The 16,012-nt window shown below is 47.0% G+C and overlaps 1 protein-coding gene across 3 annotated transcripts in view; it reads left to right on the plus strand.

The window, feature by feature from the left end:
• PLXNA2 (plexin A2) overlaps positions 1 to 16,012 on the plus strand; it is a 326,357-nt gene that overhangs the window by 261,815 nt on the left and 48,530 nt on the right. For all 3 annotated transcript variants that reach the window (XM_075909971.1, XM_075909972.1, XM_075909970.1), the window contains exons 16-19: positions 1,733 to 1,900; positions 5,077 to 5,170; positions 13,044 to 13,283; positions 15,120 to 15,263. In XM_075909971.1, the coding sequence (XP_075766086.1) occupies positions 1,733 to 1,900; positions 5,077 to 5,170; positions 13,044 to 13,283; positions 15,120 to 15,263 (646 nt within the window). The remainder of the gene's footprint in view (positions 1 to 1,732; positions 1,901 to 5,076; positions 5,171 to 13,043; positions 13,284 to 15,119; positions 15,264 to 16,012) is intronic.

The raw sequence follows: 16,012 nt of genomic DNA on the forward strand, positions 1-16,012 counted from the left end.
CTAATGACATTGCCTCTAATTACAGCTGCCGCCATTCTCCCGTCTCTCGGAAGAGTGGGTAGATTCACCATGACGACATAATAATAGCGCAGAAAGCTAATTAACTGATCACAGGGAGCTCAGAGTGACTCTGCCAGCAGTGATGCGTCACTTTGAATCTCATGGAAGGGCTAAGCAGGGCCCCGTGCATTCTGATCTCCCACAGACTAGAGCGTCTGCAGCGATGCGAGGCCACTGGGATGAGGGGAGGTGGGAGATAAAAGGCAATGGAAAGAGTAATGAGCCTCTTTCTGCACCATGCTGGCTGTGTGAATTTTTGGGGCACCCTTCCTAGAGGTGGAGAGGAAAGCGGAGGAAAGGGATTAAAGAGGAATCAGCTTGTAGCAAAATTATTGTTCTGAGCCAGCCACCCTCCCCCCTGCACAGATCCTGCAAGTCCTGCCAATAAAGAACGATCTGTTAAAACAAATTGAGAGGGAAGAGTGAGGGAGGGATAGAAGAGGGCAGAGAGAGGGTTAAAAGGAAGAGACAGTGGGAGGCAAGGAGAGGACCACAGTTTAGCCAAGTCGGTAAAGGTTCCAATCTAAATTTAATCCACATGATTTTAAGTAGCTCTCTTGTGTCTCCTTCTCCTTGTTGCCATTCCCAGTGGTCAAGCCATGAGTTAAATGGGCCATGAAGGCTGCCTTGTCCTCTCCAGATCAGAGCTGAGGCCCAAAGTCAAGGCAGCTTGTCCTACCACTACCCATGCCATCTGTGACTAAACATAGAACTCAGTCTCTAGGGCTGTCAGTCTGGGACCTTTCATGCCAACACTAACATCACAATACACTTATGAGTGATACAGGTGTTTTCAGACCTATCTCAGAAATGAACAAATCAAGACACCGTGCTGGCAAGTAATGTGCCCAAGGTGACAGAGTGAATCAGTAGCAGAGTTGGGAGCAGAACCTGAAGCATCCTGGCTCTCATTCCCCAACTCTCACCGCTAACTGATCCCTGTGTGCTTTTGTAGGCATGCTGCTAAGCAGCCCACATAGCTGTTTTTTGGGGGGGCTCTTAGAGAAGCAGATGGTTTGATCTGTCCAAACACCAGACAGAAAGTCCTGAGGTTCATTTCCACTTCCACAAGGGGGACAAGAAAACGAAACTGCAAAGAGAGCGATGATACTGAAACTGTTCCCGTTCTGCCCAGCTCTTCTCAGGTTGAAACTGGCTGCTTTTCACGGTCCATGTGTGCCATGGGGGGAGAAAAGGATGTAGCCTTTGAGTAAGCATACAAATCTCACTTGGAAAACAGCCATCTGCTTTCACGTGCCCAGCAGAAGGCAGGAGGTTCACAGAGGGAGGCAAGAGGCTGCAGTGTGGCAGAGAAAGTAATTTCTGAGAGTCTGCTGTTCTCTTTGGATAGTCAGGAGGGGGTCTCCGCTTGCATGGAGCCCTCATTGCTCCTCTGTGGTGTTAATAAATTCTCAGTGTCAGGAGCATCTGCCTCCCTGTGTTTTCCCTGCAAGTTTCCACTTGGAAAGCACATTGGGTAGCGTTGCTATCGGGCTATTCCCAGCTGCCACATCTCACCCCAGAAGTGGCTGCATTTGTGGTAGGAGTCGTGATTGCAATGGTTGTCATGCCTACCCTTGGGGGAGAGGCACTATGGACATGTAAGAGGTTTCCGGTACCCGTAGCGTGGACGCTCTCCAGCTAAAGGCTCTCCTGTTTCTCTTTGCAACAGGAGGTCCATGAGTGAGATTGTGTGTGTCTCTGCTCCATCAGCACATGGCCTGGGCCTCGTCCCCGTCTCTGTGAGTGTGGACCGGGCACAGTTAGAGAGCACCCTGCAATTTGAATACATTGATGACCCAAGAGTGCAGCGCATTGAACCTGAATGGAGCATAGCCAGGTAACAAGAGTTTCTTGCAGCTTCTGCCACATCTCTTGCCCCGCTGGGAGGGAATGTATGGGCCAGAAGCTAACTCACCTGATATGATGGAACTGGAGACGAGCAAACTGGACAGATTCCATGGGAACTGGTCTAGGCCTTCACCTCCTTCTCAGAGGGAGTGTTCTTTAAGGTAGTCTGTTCTTTTTTTCAGTCCTTCTTCCCCATAGCATGTCTCCCATGCAGGGTCCCTAATCCATCATTGCTAAGCATCTACAGCATCCAGATTCCCTGAGATGGAAGACCAGGTCCGGAGTCATTAAACCAATTATAATTACCAAGGCAATTGCAGCAGTCTCAATCTGTACAGAAGATTCTGGGAGAGCAAATAAAGCCCCAAGATCACTCCCATCTGCTGACAAAGTGCACAGTTGCTCATTAAAGTCTCCTTCTTATGGTCTAGACACTCTGGAATGAAACAAAAAACAGCAGCAACCAAAAAACAAAAAACCAAGTGGATGTTAATCAAAATCCCTGTTTATCCAAGATTCACTGCTAGGGACAGGACGGCAGACACTTGCAGCATCATGCTGATGCGTGGAGTGTTAAAAGACTCAGCTAAATTCACCCCCAGTGTAACACCATGAACCTGCACAAGGGAGGGAACAGAGCCATTCATTTTACATTTCGTTATTTAAAAAAAAAAATCATGGGAAAAGTTGGTATCTTGAGTGAGAACATAAGAACGGCCGTACTGGGTCAGACCAAAGGTCCATCTAGCCCAGTATCCTGTCTGCCGACAGTGGCCTGCACCAGGTGCCCCAGAGAGGGTGGACTGAAGACAATGATCAAGCGATTTGTCTCCTGCCATCCTTCTCCAGCCTCTGACAAACAGAGGCCAGGGACACCATTTCTATCCCCTGGCTAATAGCCTTTTATGGACCTAACCTGCATGAAATTATCTAGCTTCTCTTTAAACTCTATTATAGTCCTAGCCTTCATAGCCTCCTCTGGCAAGGAGTTCCACAGGTTGACTACACACTGTGTGAAGAAGAACTTTATTAGTTTTAAACCTGCTACCCATTAATTTCATTTGGTGTCCTCTAGTTCTTCTATTTAGGGAACTAATACATAATTTTTCTTTATCGGCCCTCTCCACACCACTCATGATTTTATAGACCTCTATCATACCCCCCCTCAGTCTCCTCTTTTCTAAACTGAAAAGTCCCAGTTGCTTTAACCTCTCCTCATATGGGACCTGTTCCAAACCACTAATCATTTTAGTTGCCCTTTTCTGAACCCTTTCCAAGGCCAAAATATCTTTTTTGAGGTGAGGAGACCACATCTGTACACAGTATTCAAGATGTGAGCGTACCATAGTTTTATACAGGGGCAGGCACTGGGGTTCTCAGACTGGAGGTGGGACAGTACTACAGTGTCCTGGAAAGTCTCATCAACACAGCTCTCTACCTCCCTTAGCTCCTCCAGTTCAGCCACCCTGGCCTCCAAAGCCCAAACTCGATCTCTGAGGGTCAGGAGCTCCTTGCAACGGGTGCACACATATGGCACCCGTCCACAGGGCAGGTAATCATACATGTTACACTCGACACAATAAACAGGATAGCCCCCACTCTGCTGCTGGGCTTCTGACTCCATTTTTCTAATGAATAAGTTTAAGTATAAACTGGGATTCTTTTTAAACCTTTGGAATATAGATTATTCTAAGAGTTATGTTTTAAAGAAGGTCAGAAGTCACTAGTGCCCTCTAAACTCCTTCTCCAAACTCTCCTGTTAGCTGTTCCTGGTCGCTGAGTCACAGGCTTATATAGCTCTGGTAGCCCCTCCCGCTGACTGAGGCTCAGCCAATTGACAGAGGCTTCTAGATTTCAAACCTTTTAGAAAGGTCCATCTAGCCCAGTATCCTGTCGGCCGACCATGGCCAATGCCAGGTGCCCCAGAGGAAGGGGACACAACAGGTAATCCTCTTGTGATCCCTCCCCTGTCACCCACTTCCAGACAAACAGAGGCTAGGGACACCATTCCTACCCATCCTGGCTAATAGCCATTGATGGACCTAACCTCCATGAATCTATCTAGCTCTTTTTTGAATCCTGTAAAAGTCCTAGTCTTTACACATCCTCTGGCAAGGAGTTCCACTGATTGACTATGCTCTGTGTGAAGAAGAACTTCCTTTTGTTTGTTTTAAGCCTGCTGTCTATTAATTTCATTTGGTGACCCCTTGTTCTTATATGATGGGAATAAGTACATAACTGTTCCTTATTCACTTTTTCCACCTCAGTCATGATTTTATAGACCTCTATCATATCCCCCCTTAGTCTCCTCTTTTCTAAGCTGAAAATTCCCAGTCTTTCTAATCTCTCTTCATATGGGACCTGTTCCAAACCCCTCATCATTTTTTGTTGCCCTTTTCTGAACCTTTTCCAATGCCAAGGATGTTGTGGGTTGATATGAATAATTGTAGAGATGTTATAAGAGACAAAGCTGGCATTTTCTTTGGAGACGTGTGGGTGCTGGGCTGCTGGAGGGGCTCTCCAGCAAATAAAGCAGAAGGAAAAGCAAAGAATAAAAGATCCCATTGTGCTTTTTGCAAAGTTTGGAGGTATTAGCACCAGAATCATGGCCATATTCTAACTTGGCTTATTACATTCTGCTTCCCTAAATTCTATGGGGCTAACCAGATACCTCCCCATTCTGCCAATCCTCTGCTATGTGGGATACTGTGCCCAACCCTTGAGGTGACTGCAATCTGGAAATGGGAAAAATAACAATCCCTTCAGAGCCTATACCATTCCTTATGCAGCCCTCTATTAATCAGAAGATTCGCTGTATAAATCGTTAAACACTGTGACTAATCTATTGTCCTTATTTACTTGGTCCTGATTGTTTGTTTTTTCATCCTGCTGCTTTTGTTTGTGCCGAGCCTTGAAGTGTTATGTAAGAGGGGACTATCCACTGGGGGACAGTCAAGACCAGAAAATCCAATTAACGGGAGAAACATCCCTCCCCAGAGAATCAGGGATAGTATATTAATCCATGATGTCACCTAGCTCCTGTAGAGTCCACAGAAAACATCTTTCTGAGATCAAGCATCCGTGTTGTTGGAGCACAGTCGCTAGATGCTGCCGTAGCTCTCCCTGCCAAACCTCATTAATCTGGTGTTTTCTGCTTCTCTGTAGCGGGCACACGCCTCTGACCGTCACGGGCTCCAATCTGGATGTGATTCAGGAGCCGAGGATCCGTGTGAAGTACAATGGCAAGGAGTCTGTCAATGTAAGTAGGTGGCATTGGAGTGCAGCTGGTTTCCTCATTCGCCCTGTTGAGATCCGTATCCCCTGTTGAAACCAATGTGACGTAAGCAGGCTGGGCAGCCAAGCAGGAGCATTCTGCCTCGACCACTCTGGCCTTCTCAACAGTACAGCACCTGTTTTCTGTTCTGGCATGGTCAGTGACACCGGTGCTGCATCCCATTCAGAACCCCCTGAAACTAGGGATGTAAAAGGTTAACCAGTAAGCGTCATCCTACACAGGCACTGCTTTCCGGTTCCGGTTAACCGGTAACAGAGGGGCTCGAGCAGCTCTCTGACTGCCGTGGGCACGAAGCTGTGTGCAGCCCCTGTCCACGGCGGGCCCGGGTGCCCGACTGGAGCAGCCTTCGTCCGCAGGTCCTCTGCAGACAGAGGCTGGGACCTGGGAGCCGGCAGCTGTCCCTGCACGGAGCTGGGGGTGGGATCCCTGCAAGCTGGGGTTTAGACCCCAGCCTGGGATCCCAATTTAGCCAGTTAACTGGTTAAATGCTAAGCAAACTTAACGTTTAACCAGTTAACTGATTAACTGGGGTTTTACATCCCTTCCTGGAACATACGGAACAGCTGGTGCATCCCACCTACCCATACCTAAGACATTCAGTCTGGCGAGAGAGACTCCAGCCTGGTAGCTCCTGGCATACTCAGTGGCACTGCCAGGGTGTTTTACCTGGATGTACCCAGACCCATTAGTAGAAAATTAACTCTGCAATTCTTTAGACCTGGGATAAATAAGTATCTCTGAAAAGGACTTGGTGCCCTGTGCCAAAGAGACCTCCAAAAGGTGCATTTTATATTTTTATGTGGCTTTCTGAGAATTCTGTTCAGAACCTACCCTCAGTCAAATCCACCCTCCCTTTCTGAGAAACTCTGTGTATGCTGACAGCCCTGTATAAATGCTGGCTTCCAGCAAGCATTTTATTGGTTAATGCTCCTCAGATTTTCTTCAGTACGTTTGAATTGCAGGACTAATTAAATATAAGCCCCTCAAACTCTGAGAGGCCTCTTAGGTGTTTTCAAGCTTCTGCCATTTGTAACTGTCCCAGTTGAATTGTTTGCTTGTTTTGTTTAACTGGATTTCGAAAAGGCGCTGTGATCAGAGATTAAGATACTATATACTGGGGCATCGGGGTGATGAATTCGTTTGCCTAGGGAAGGTAGAAATGGCTGAGACAGTGAATTGTAATGTGTAAGTGTTGATGGAAACTTTGTCCCAATGCTGTTGTAATACAGAGTGGACAGGACAGGTTATTAATTGAGATGGCCTTTGGTCTGTCAGTAGGGGAGGGAGACCATGCTCTGGTCAACTTGATCCTCCAGTGTTTATGTTTACCAGCTGGGGACCCCAGGTGCTAACACTGATTTAACTCTTTAGCTGAGCTCCCCATCTGGCAAGCAGGCTGGCTGAATGCATGCAAATCCGGTATGTTCACAGCTATAACCGCAGGCCCCCCTCCCCGCTTGTGGGTCCTAGGCACCAGCTCCAGAAGAGAGGGAGCTGCCTTCCATGGCCCGAGTTGGATTTTGTGCAGCTGACTGCCTGCTCCTGAGGTCAGCAAAGGGCCTGGGAGTTCTGCACTTGATGACTTCAGCCCCATGCTCTTGAATAGACCTAGGAGGAGCAAGGTGGCCGGGCTGCAGATGGGCATTGTTGGGGATCCCGAGGAGGAGTTAGTAATTCACGCCAGGGAGGCCCCTCGTGCCGGGGAGCAGCAGGGAGTCAGGGATTGTGGAGACACATGGCGTGTGTGTCATTGTGAGGCCCAGCTATATATCATCCGAGATGCACAAAAACCAACAGCAGGGGAGGGCGCCGAGTGCACAGAGGGAATTTGACACACAGACAATGGGAAAAGGTTTCTGCCGTGACCCAGGGGAGTCTGTTCCGTACAGAGGCTGCCCCGGGCTGGCACAGAACTGCCAGGGCATCTCAGAACCTAGACGTGGAAGAGTCTGATTAGGTCATTTGATCCATTTCCCCAAGGTCAGTGTCTAATCCCTCCCCTGGGCTTCGCAAGTTTGTTTTCTGTTTGAAATCACCCCTGGTTTTTCCATGCTTTAAGAAGCCCCATGCATTAGCTTGAGAGCCTTCCTTCCTCCCTGCATGTCACTGCCATGGGGCTCCCCGGGACTCCCCTCTAGCAGCGAGAGAGAGCAGATATCAATTCCCAGCGGCTCCATTTGCCTTGCTCCTTTTCTGCAGGCCTACAGCTACGTTTGCAGTGAGAAATTGCCCGCTTGGGGTTGGTTCTTTTTCAGTAGTCCCTCTGTATCTCTCCAGACATAAATACAGCTCATATCATAGCAGCTCTGGGCCCAGCAAGCATGCTAGGAGCTCGGGGAGGGAGGGAATCTGCTACTGAACAAAAAGCTTTCAGGTTGCTTTCCCCTCTTGCTGCAATGATCCAGTCAGGAGATAAGTAAAGAGGTTGCTTCCCTGCAAAGATGCCTGCCCGCCTATGAAATGAAATGAAATCCGAGCGGCTGGAAATGGGGTGCTCCTACTTCCGCAGTAAGTGTCTCTAACAGCCCTTGCTTTTCGAGGCCACAGCAGGCCTGGTTCTGCAGCGTGACACAAGTGCGCACTTGTGTCCCTTGTGCTTATACAACGCCAACAGGGGAACTGGACCTAGAACCTGTGGGGCTTAGTGCAGGAGCCTCCACAGCATGAGCTAAAAGCAGCTGGCCCTCAGCTACAGCTATAAAGCAAACTCATTCTTTGTCATTGTAAGTGGTCTCAGTACTACTACGTGGGACAGTGACCCACACCCGAAGGTGTTTGGGTTACACCTGCAGAGCCCCAGATTGTCATATGCAGAAGGGAGCTGGTGTGTAGAAATAAAGGCACCCATTTCATGGGCGAGACTGCAGCTCTGTAGGGCAGCGATGGGCAACCTAGGCTAGTGAGTGGGCCACCTGATTGTTGTAACCAAGATCATCTCCCGGGATAGGGCAGTTGTGCTTGCTGCTCGTGCGTACTAGAATTTGCGGGTTGTGCCGATGGAACCGTAGCCACGCTGTGATCGGAGGCAGAGGGAGCGCACAGCTCTCCCAGTCAATGTTGTGTGCAATCCGCACCCACCTCCCTTCGCATACCCTGGCTTTACGTGCCTGTTGCTTTAATAACACTGGTAGGGGAAAAAATGCACAGACAGAAAACCAGCGGAATCTGGCATCCCTGCACCTGGGCAACAGTAAACACAGTGTCTCAGGGGCCAAATGTGCAGCCCTCGGATCGCAGGTTGCCCTCCGTTGCTTTAGAGACTTGCATGCCTGGGGCTGCCTGTATTTCCCCAGACTTCTCTTTATGCCTTTTTCCTTGTTAGCTCTAACGGAGCCCCTTATTTAAACCATTTGTCCCACACTTCATAAACCGCCATGGCAAGTTAGGAAGTCAATAAACAGAGCTGTAATCTTTTTTTCTTTGGGCCCAGACTGTGCAAATTGTATTCTCCCCAGGCACACTCAGCAGCACAGCTGGCAGCATACCCAGGCTACTGCACGGTTGCCAAGTGGGCAGGGCTGTTCTTCAGCTAGACTAGACCCTTTCATTCCCTTCTCTTGCCCTAAAAACTGGATGAACCTCCACTCTTTAGCCTACTGCCCACAGAAGCAGGTTGATAACAGGCTGAGCTGCTTGATGGCCTTTATTCTCGTGACTGCCCTGAGAGCAAATTGAGTAAAGGTTTCCTCCCTAGGAACTTGCAAAGGAAGCATGGATAAAACTCTTACTGGGCTTCTGCACAGGACGAGTCCCAGGTTATCACGCAGGCAGATAGCTGATTTTTTTAGTTCTTGGGTTGAGCAAAACATTTCCGCATTTTTCGACAGCGAAATAATGTCATCGACAGTTCGAATAATGTCATCCAGCCTGGTGATGGCCTTTGTGCTACTGTGACGCCACACGTGGACCGGACATTCATTATTGATGATTATCATTTATCTTGTCCAGTTTTATTTGTCTGAGCTGTTGTGCATTTGATGTTTTATGAGCTTGTTTCATGTTACACGAGGCGCCCAGCAGGCAGTAAAAATCCAGTTTATTATTATTATTTAGTGACTTTCAAGAGCCATTCTGCATGGAAACAGTGTTGCATTCCCTCAAAAGCAAAATGATTTTGTAGATCTGCTCAGCACAGAGAAACTCACAGCTCAGCCTTAGCAGCCTGATTTTAAGAAGGGAGGTGTTTCAGATTTTGTAGGGATAGTGGAAGGAATGTCGGATGTAGAGAAGAGAACAGGCCTGTCTCGATTAGGTGTTCTGTGAATAGATCGGGAGTCTCTTAATTCCACTGTGTTGGGGAGGAAATTTCTCTTTGCTAAATTGATTGAAGCAGGGCTAGTGGGAATGGCATAAGACCAGGCAGTAGCACAGTGGTTCTCAGTCCGTGAGCATCATTAAAAGAAATTGTTTACACCCTTGATCTTGCACCTAAAGCTACAGCTGAGCCCACACTCAATTGCTTATAACCTTTTACAGTGTTCAGATATGTAGGCAAGAGGGACAGCTGCTTGTCTCCCTGCTCCCCTTCCGTTTTCCTGCACACAATTCCAGCCTTACCTGGAATAGCTGAAATACAGCAAGAAAAGTTGTCCTCTGCTTGTTAGCATATTTGCTTGGTTCATTATCCTCCACCTCCCTTTCATGTCAGAGCAATTCACAATTGTTAACAGATTTTATTCTTTCAAGACCCCTGTGAGGTGAGGATGTATCTTCCCCATTTCAGAAGTGGCGACCCGGGGCACTGTGTCTATCAAGTGAATTGCTCAAGAACACACAGCGGGTCTGCGGCAGAGCTGGGAACTGAATCTAGATCTCGAGACCCAGACCGCAACTCTGCCCTCCCTGTGGCTGAAGAAATAGCACCTAACATTAATTTAACCCTTTCCAAGACAAGAAAGCTGGGCTGAAGCAAACTCCTGGGTTACTAGTGTCTAGGTAGTGCCCATGCACTCTGTAGTGAGATGTATGCTCACTTGAACATTCATCACCAATGGAACCTGAGAATACTCTTTCCATGTTGCAAAAGACTAAACTTGTAGAGTGCTACCCTGGAAAGAGTTAATTACTTAGCAGTCATTCCTTTTCCCTTCCCCTTGTTCACCTCGGAGCTCTGCTTTTCTTTTCATTAATTTATTATTGTTACAAAGAGAATTCTAAATACACAAATCTGAGTGGATTTAAATTGTCTGTTTGTGGAGGGAGGCCAAATTAAACATCTCCCGAAGCTTAGGGCCTGATTTCTAAATAAATTAGCAGAGAAAGCTATGCTCTGTTTCCAAACAAACTCTTCCCCCTAGGGAGGGGGAGCAGTGGGTATTCTCAGCCCAAAGGAGTCGACCTTCATTTTATCTAGAATCCTTCAATATTGGTTGATTGTTCTTCTGTTCCTTTGGTATTAGAAGATTGTCTCTGATCACAAATGTGTAGCCAAGACCAGACATTAATTATGGGTCCCTTTCAAAGGCATGGTTGGCAGATACAGTGCAACAGAAGAGGAAAAAAAAGTACATAGCAATCTGGTTTGTGATTCTTTCGTTGCTTAGGCAATTTTCAAATTTGAAGCTCTGTCTCTGGCTCTGCTCTTGTGTCCTTGTGCTGGTTGAGAAGGACACACAAACTCTCCCAAAAACAAGACTATCATGATTCAAGCTTAAGCTGATGATTTTGGCTAAATACCAATACAGCAGAATCTGCAGAGGGAATTTAGAAAGGCGGAATGCTATTCGTCATGTCAGAATTTTGCTAATATACGAGAGCCCCTGTAACTTAGGCCAGATCTACACTACGCCAGAAACGCGACTTAAGAAATACAACTCCAGCTACAAGAATTGCGTAGCTGGAGTTGACATACTATAAACCAAATTTCTGCCGTGGAGAACCGGGGTCGATGGGGGCACCATCAGCATTCAATTTATCAGGTCTTTACTAGACCCACTAAATCAAACCCTGGAAGATTGATCGCCACCACATCAATCTCCGTGTAAGTATAGATAAGGCCTTAGTGCCATTAGAAACATTAATGACCAGAAGGGATTAGAACCCTGTTTTTGTATTACACCTAATGGAACTTACCTCCTGTAACCCACCCCAGAGCTATGCTGGGAATTCAGTCCTGGTTTGGAAGACAGACTGCAAAATTCTACATAACGCACGTAACTGCACACAGCCTTTGGTGTTCCTTTCCTCCTCAGGTACTGACTCAATACAGTGTGAAGACAAATAACACAACCTAAGGCAGCAATGGGCAACCAAGAACAATGAGGGGGCTTGCATGAGTGGCCCTCCTTCATGTCAGTGGGCTCCAGCAGCCCATGGCCCACTGGGATTCCATCTGTGGACCCCCGTCTGCCTCATGCACTGGGGGAGCCCTGCACTTCCTACTTCTCCCCTCCCTCCTAGCACTTCTGGAGCACCACAAATTGCCTGATTTGCATTCTGTCCCCCCTCCTTCCCCGAGCTGGAACAGCTGATTCACAGCGTTCCAAAAGTGCTAAGAGGAAGGGTGAGAAATAAGTAAGTGCGGGGCTCTGGTGCCGCAGTGCGTGAGAGGTGCCTGGGGAAAGGGAACAGAGAGGGGGCCACGGGCCACGTGTAGAACCCAGTGGGCTGCAGGTAAAACCCAGTGGGTCGCATGTGGCCTGTGGGCCACAGGATTGCCTACCACTGGTCTCCGGTGCAGTGGATGCAGACTGTCTTTTTGGTTTTTAAGTTGCAGGGGGGCAGCCTCTCCTTTAACTTGCTCCTCTCACCTTTTAGCCGGTAAGAGTAACTTTTATAGACAAACATTCCAAATAAGGTTTCCTTGAGAAATTAGTGACCTCCCCTTCACTATATTGTCTTAACTTGTGTGGGAAGGGAGGGGAGGGAATGAATGTGGTTTGATGAGCACCACTTTTGCCTCTTATGGTTTGTTTTTCCTGCTATCACCCTTCACTTCCCACCCTCAACATGTCAGTAACACCCACTTACACTCACACTAGGGGAGACCCAGGCCTCTCTAAATTTGGTCTTGAGTCCTTAACTCACTGCATTGCAAAATTAAAAAAAAAAGATATCAGGGCTTCAAAGGCTCAGCACAAAGGCAAATTCTACTCTCCTGTCCTCTTTCCTTCATGCCAGGTTGTGGAGGGAGAGACGGAAGTTAGACAGATGCAGCTGAAACACTTTTTGCAGCTATTGCGTGCCGTGCTTTTACAGCGATGGTTACAACTTGAGATTCAGATCAGCACAAAAGAGAGTGTCTGCAAGGAGCTTTATTAAGATCTTGAAACTCCATGGTGTGGGAGGGAAGCTGTCAGTTGTACTGATTAGCTTCGGTGGCGCTTTACATTATTGCCAGTGGATTAGAACTATGGTCCTTCCCATGTAATACATACCCCTCTGGACACTTCCCAGCTTCCCATATGTTGTCCCTCTAACTACAGGTCTCTGTCCTGCCCTGGAAAGACCAGCTCTAGACAGAGGAGAAAGCTTACCTCCCATATCCTCTGCTGAGGCCAGCAACCATAATGGTAGCTTTTATGCTGAGGGCACCTGTCCCACTAGATATAGGACTTCAGCTGTTTTGAACAGAGGCCAGTAAACAAGTCTGACAATGGCCCGTTTCAGCTGGGTTGGATTTGGAGATTAGCTATCTTCCAGTCTGATGGGGCTCTGGTGTACATGTTTTAAAAGACTCTTAGCAAGTAACTGTATAGTGGACCAAAACTACATAAGTGTAACTGCATGGAAGTCAGTTAATTTGCCGCTGGGTGTTCTGTCTGGGAAAAGATCAGACAGTGAAGGAGATTTCTTATTCTAAGTGTTAATCTTCTTCTCATTTTCCTTTGCTGTCCAGGTCTGTAAGATTGTGAATACAACGACCCTGACTTGCTTAGCCCCACCCCTCACTTCTGAGTACAGACCTGGCTTGGATGCTGTCGAGCGACCGGACGAATTTGGTTTTGTCTTTAACAACGTGCAATCTCTGCTCATCTATAATGACACTAAGTTTATTTACTATCCAAACCCAACATTTGAACTTCTCAGCTCTACTGGGGTTTTGGATCAGAAGCCAGGATCGCCTATCATTCTCAAGGTATGAATGCTGGATGTGGTGTTCCAGTCATTTGCATAATTCAGCTGCTCTCTTATTAATTCCAAAAGCCGCCTGCACTGCAATGGGAAATGGGTGGCATGAGAGAGAGTGAAGTCTAAGCCCCAGAAGAGGGTTGTAGATTAAGACCTTGTGATAGACCTGAAATGCAAAACTGAACTTGGCTATAGCCTGTAATTGCTAATCAGTGGGCAAACTCAGAGAGGGGAAGAGAAGGTTTGAAGTACACAGGGTCCCTGACGTTGTACGTTGACTGTCCTTCATCCTTCCCAAGTATGTAAATGCACTGTACTCCGGGAGTCTTTCAGATGAGTCCTTAACAAATGCCACAGCGAAGACCCCCACAGCACTTTTAGGCCAGCTCAGCTTAAGGTACGCTACTCCAGCTACGTAGAATACATTGCTGGAGTCGGCTTACCTTAAGCCGATCTTGGCAGCATCCACAGAGCAGGAGGCCAACCGGAGTAAATGCTCCCATCGGCTTGCCTTACTCCTCGTGATTGCCAGGAGCACAGGAGATGGCTGGAGCAGTCCTCGGCATTCAATTTCCAGATCTATACTAGACCCACTAAATCGAATGCCAGAATATCGACCTCTGGCACTGTGTGAGCAAGGGTTTGTTCTTGTGTTAAAGGCCAAACTGCCCCTCCCTTTCCCTGTTGCACAGGATGCTACACATAAGCTGGCAGCACATTCCCTGAAGACATGGCGCCATTGGTGTGGTGCTGTGTAAAGCCCCTTGGGCTGACCGGTATTATAACTATGTAAAGCATTTCTTACTGAGTGTGGTGCCATCAATTTATGATCTGCTAAGTGAAGAAGAGGTAAAAACTTCCCCAAGCCCAGAGAATTTTGTCTAAGTAACTTAGTTGCCCACATTCTGAGACCTAGTCTACACTAGGAAAAAGTTGGTGGCAAACTGTACTGGCACACCCTCCTAGCATAGACCCAGGAGTTCTTTTGCAGGTATAATTTATACCATATCCTTGAATGAAATAAGCTATATGGTCAAAAGTACTTTTTTGCTGGTATAACTTCACTAAGGCTTTTTCCAGAATAGTGGTGTCATAAAAAAATCATGTCCTTGCTGTACCACATAGTTTTATTAACTTGAGGCTCTCACAAATCTGAGGTTTTGTCTACATTTCAAAGTTTTGTGGTTTAACCGTGGTAGCATAAAAATGAGGGGAATTTTTGGCACACTAAATGCCTAGTGTGGGCATCATTATACCAGTATATAAGTGACTATATCAGTATAGCTTATTCTGCTTTAGCAAAGCAAAATAAGCCATGCCATCTTACACTCGTATAAGGGTGTCAACATTATAGCTTTTCCCAGTTAAAAAGAAAATCACATCTTTATCTAACCTAGTTATACCAACTGAAAGTACACACCAGGCCTGAAACACAGCAATGCAACAGGGTTAGGGCTGTGTCTACACTTTCACTTTTATTACTACAACTGATGTCACTCGGTGCTGTACAAAAACACCCTCCTGAACAACAAGTTTTAGCAATGAAAAAACGAGGACTCCTGTGACACCTTAAAGACTAGCAAATTCGTTTGAGCATCACTTTTTGTAGGCAGGAACCCACCTTTAGGCTCCAGCCTATGAAAGCTTATCCCCAAATACATTTGTTACGCTTTAAGGTGCCTCCTCATTGTTTTTTCTGAAACAGACTAACCAGTGGAAATTCGTGTGGGTGTCACCCCTTTCCTTCCTTCCAAAGTGCATGAAAGCCATGAGCATAAATGGCAGGTAAGTAATGGCTGCATGTGCTGAATCTTTATGCAGTTTTCTCTGTCTTTGTCAATAGGGCAAAAATCTGTGCCCACCTGCTTCAGGAGGAGCAAAGCTCAACTATACTGTCCTAATTGGAGATACCCCCTGCGCTGTTACTGTGTCTGAGACCCAGCTGCTGTGTGAGCCCCCCAACCTCACCGGGCAGCACAAAGTTATGGTGAGATTAAAACACAGCAGCTATCTACCTTATATATCTATGTATCTAATCTTCCCTTCCTTCCTTCCTTGGCCTCACTGTGGCAGCTACGTGCCGTTTCTCCTAGAGTTGTCAGGAATCCGATTTACCTCCTTTTGTGGCTGTTTAATGGGAAGTTAAGTATCACTGTGGAATAGAAAGGAGGAAATCTCCAGGCGCTCACAGGAGATTTCCCCCTCTACTCTCAGTGCTTGCTATAGATTCCAGGAAACTCAAATATTTGTCAGCAGGACATCAATACCAGGTATTCTATTCTATTCACTGTTCTTTATCTATTGTTCATTCTGTAAGATGAGAGAGAATTTCCTGTAACCCCTGCAAGGGTCAGGAAGGAATTTGGCTTCTGTGCCCAGCATGGTACAATTGGCCAGGTGTATTAAGGGGCCTTTTGCATTTTCCTGAAGCATCAGAGATTGGCCACTGCTGAGTACTGAATGTGATGGGCTAGCATCTGATCCCACATGGCAGCTTCCGGGTTTTCATTTACTTCAGTATTAGGCAGTGTTACTTCTCTCCAATGCAGTCAGCGACCAAGTGGGCAGCTGCTGAAGTGTCTGGGTAGAATTCGAATGAGCCTTTAATTGTAATTTTTTTCCCAAGTTCAGCAACCAAAACATATTTGAAACATCACAGTGTAATTCACACTAGAGCATCCTTGCTGACAGTTGCTTATATCTGAGGCCTTGGCACATTAAAAAAAAAACCTAACC

This window comes from Pelodiscus sinensis, chromosome 27, assembly GCF_049634645.1.
Source record: "Pelodiscus sinensis isolate JC-2024 chromosome 27, ASM4963464v1, whole genome shotgun sequence".
In the NCBI taxonomy this organism is placed as follows: Eukaryota; Metazoa; Chordata; order Testudines; family Trionychidae; genus Pelodiscus; species Pelodiscus sinensis.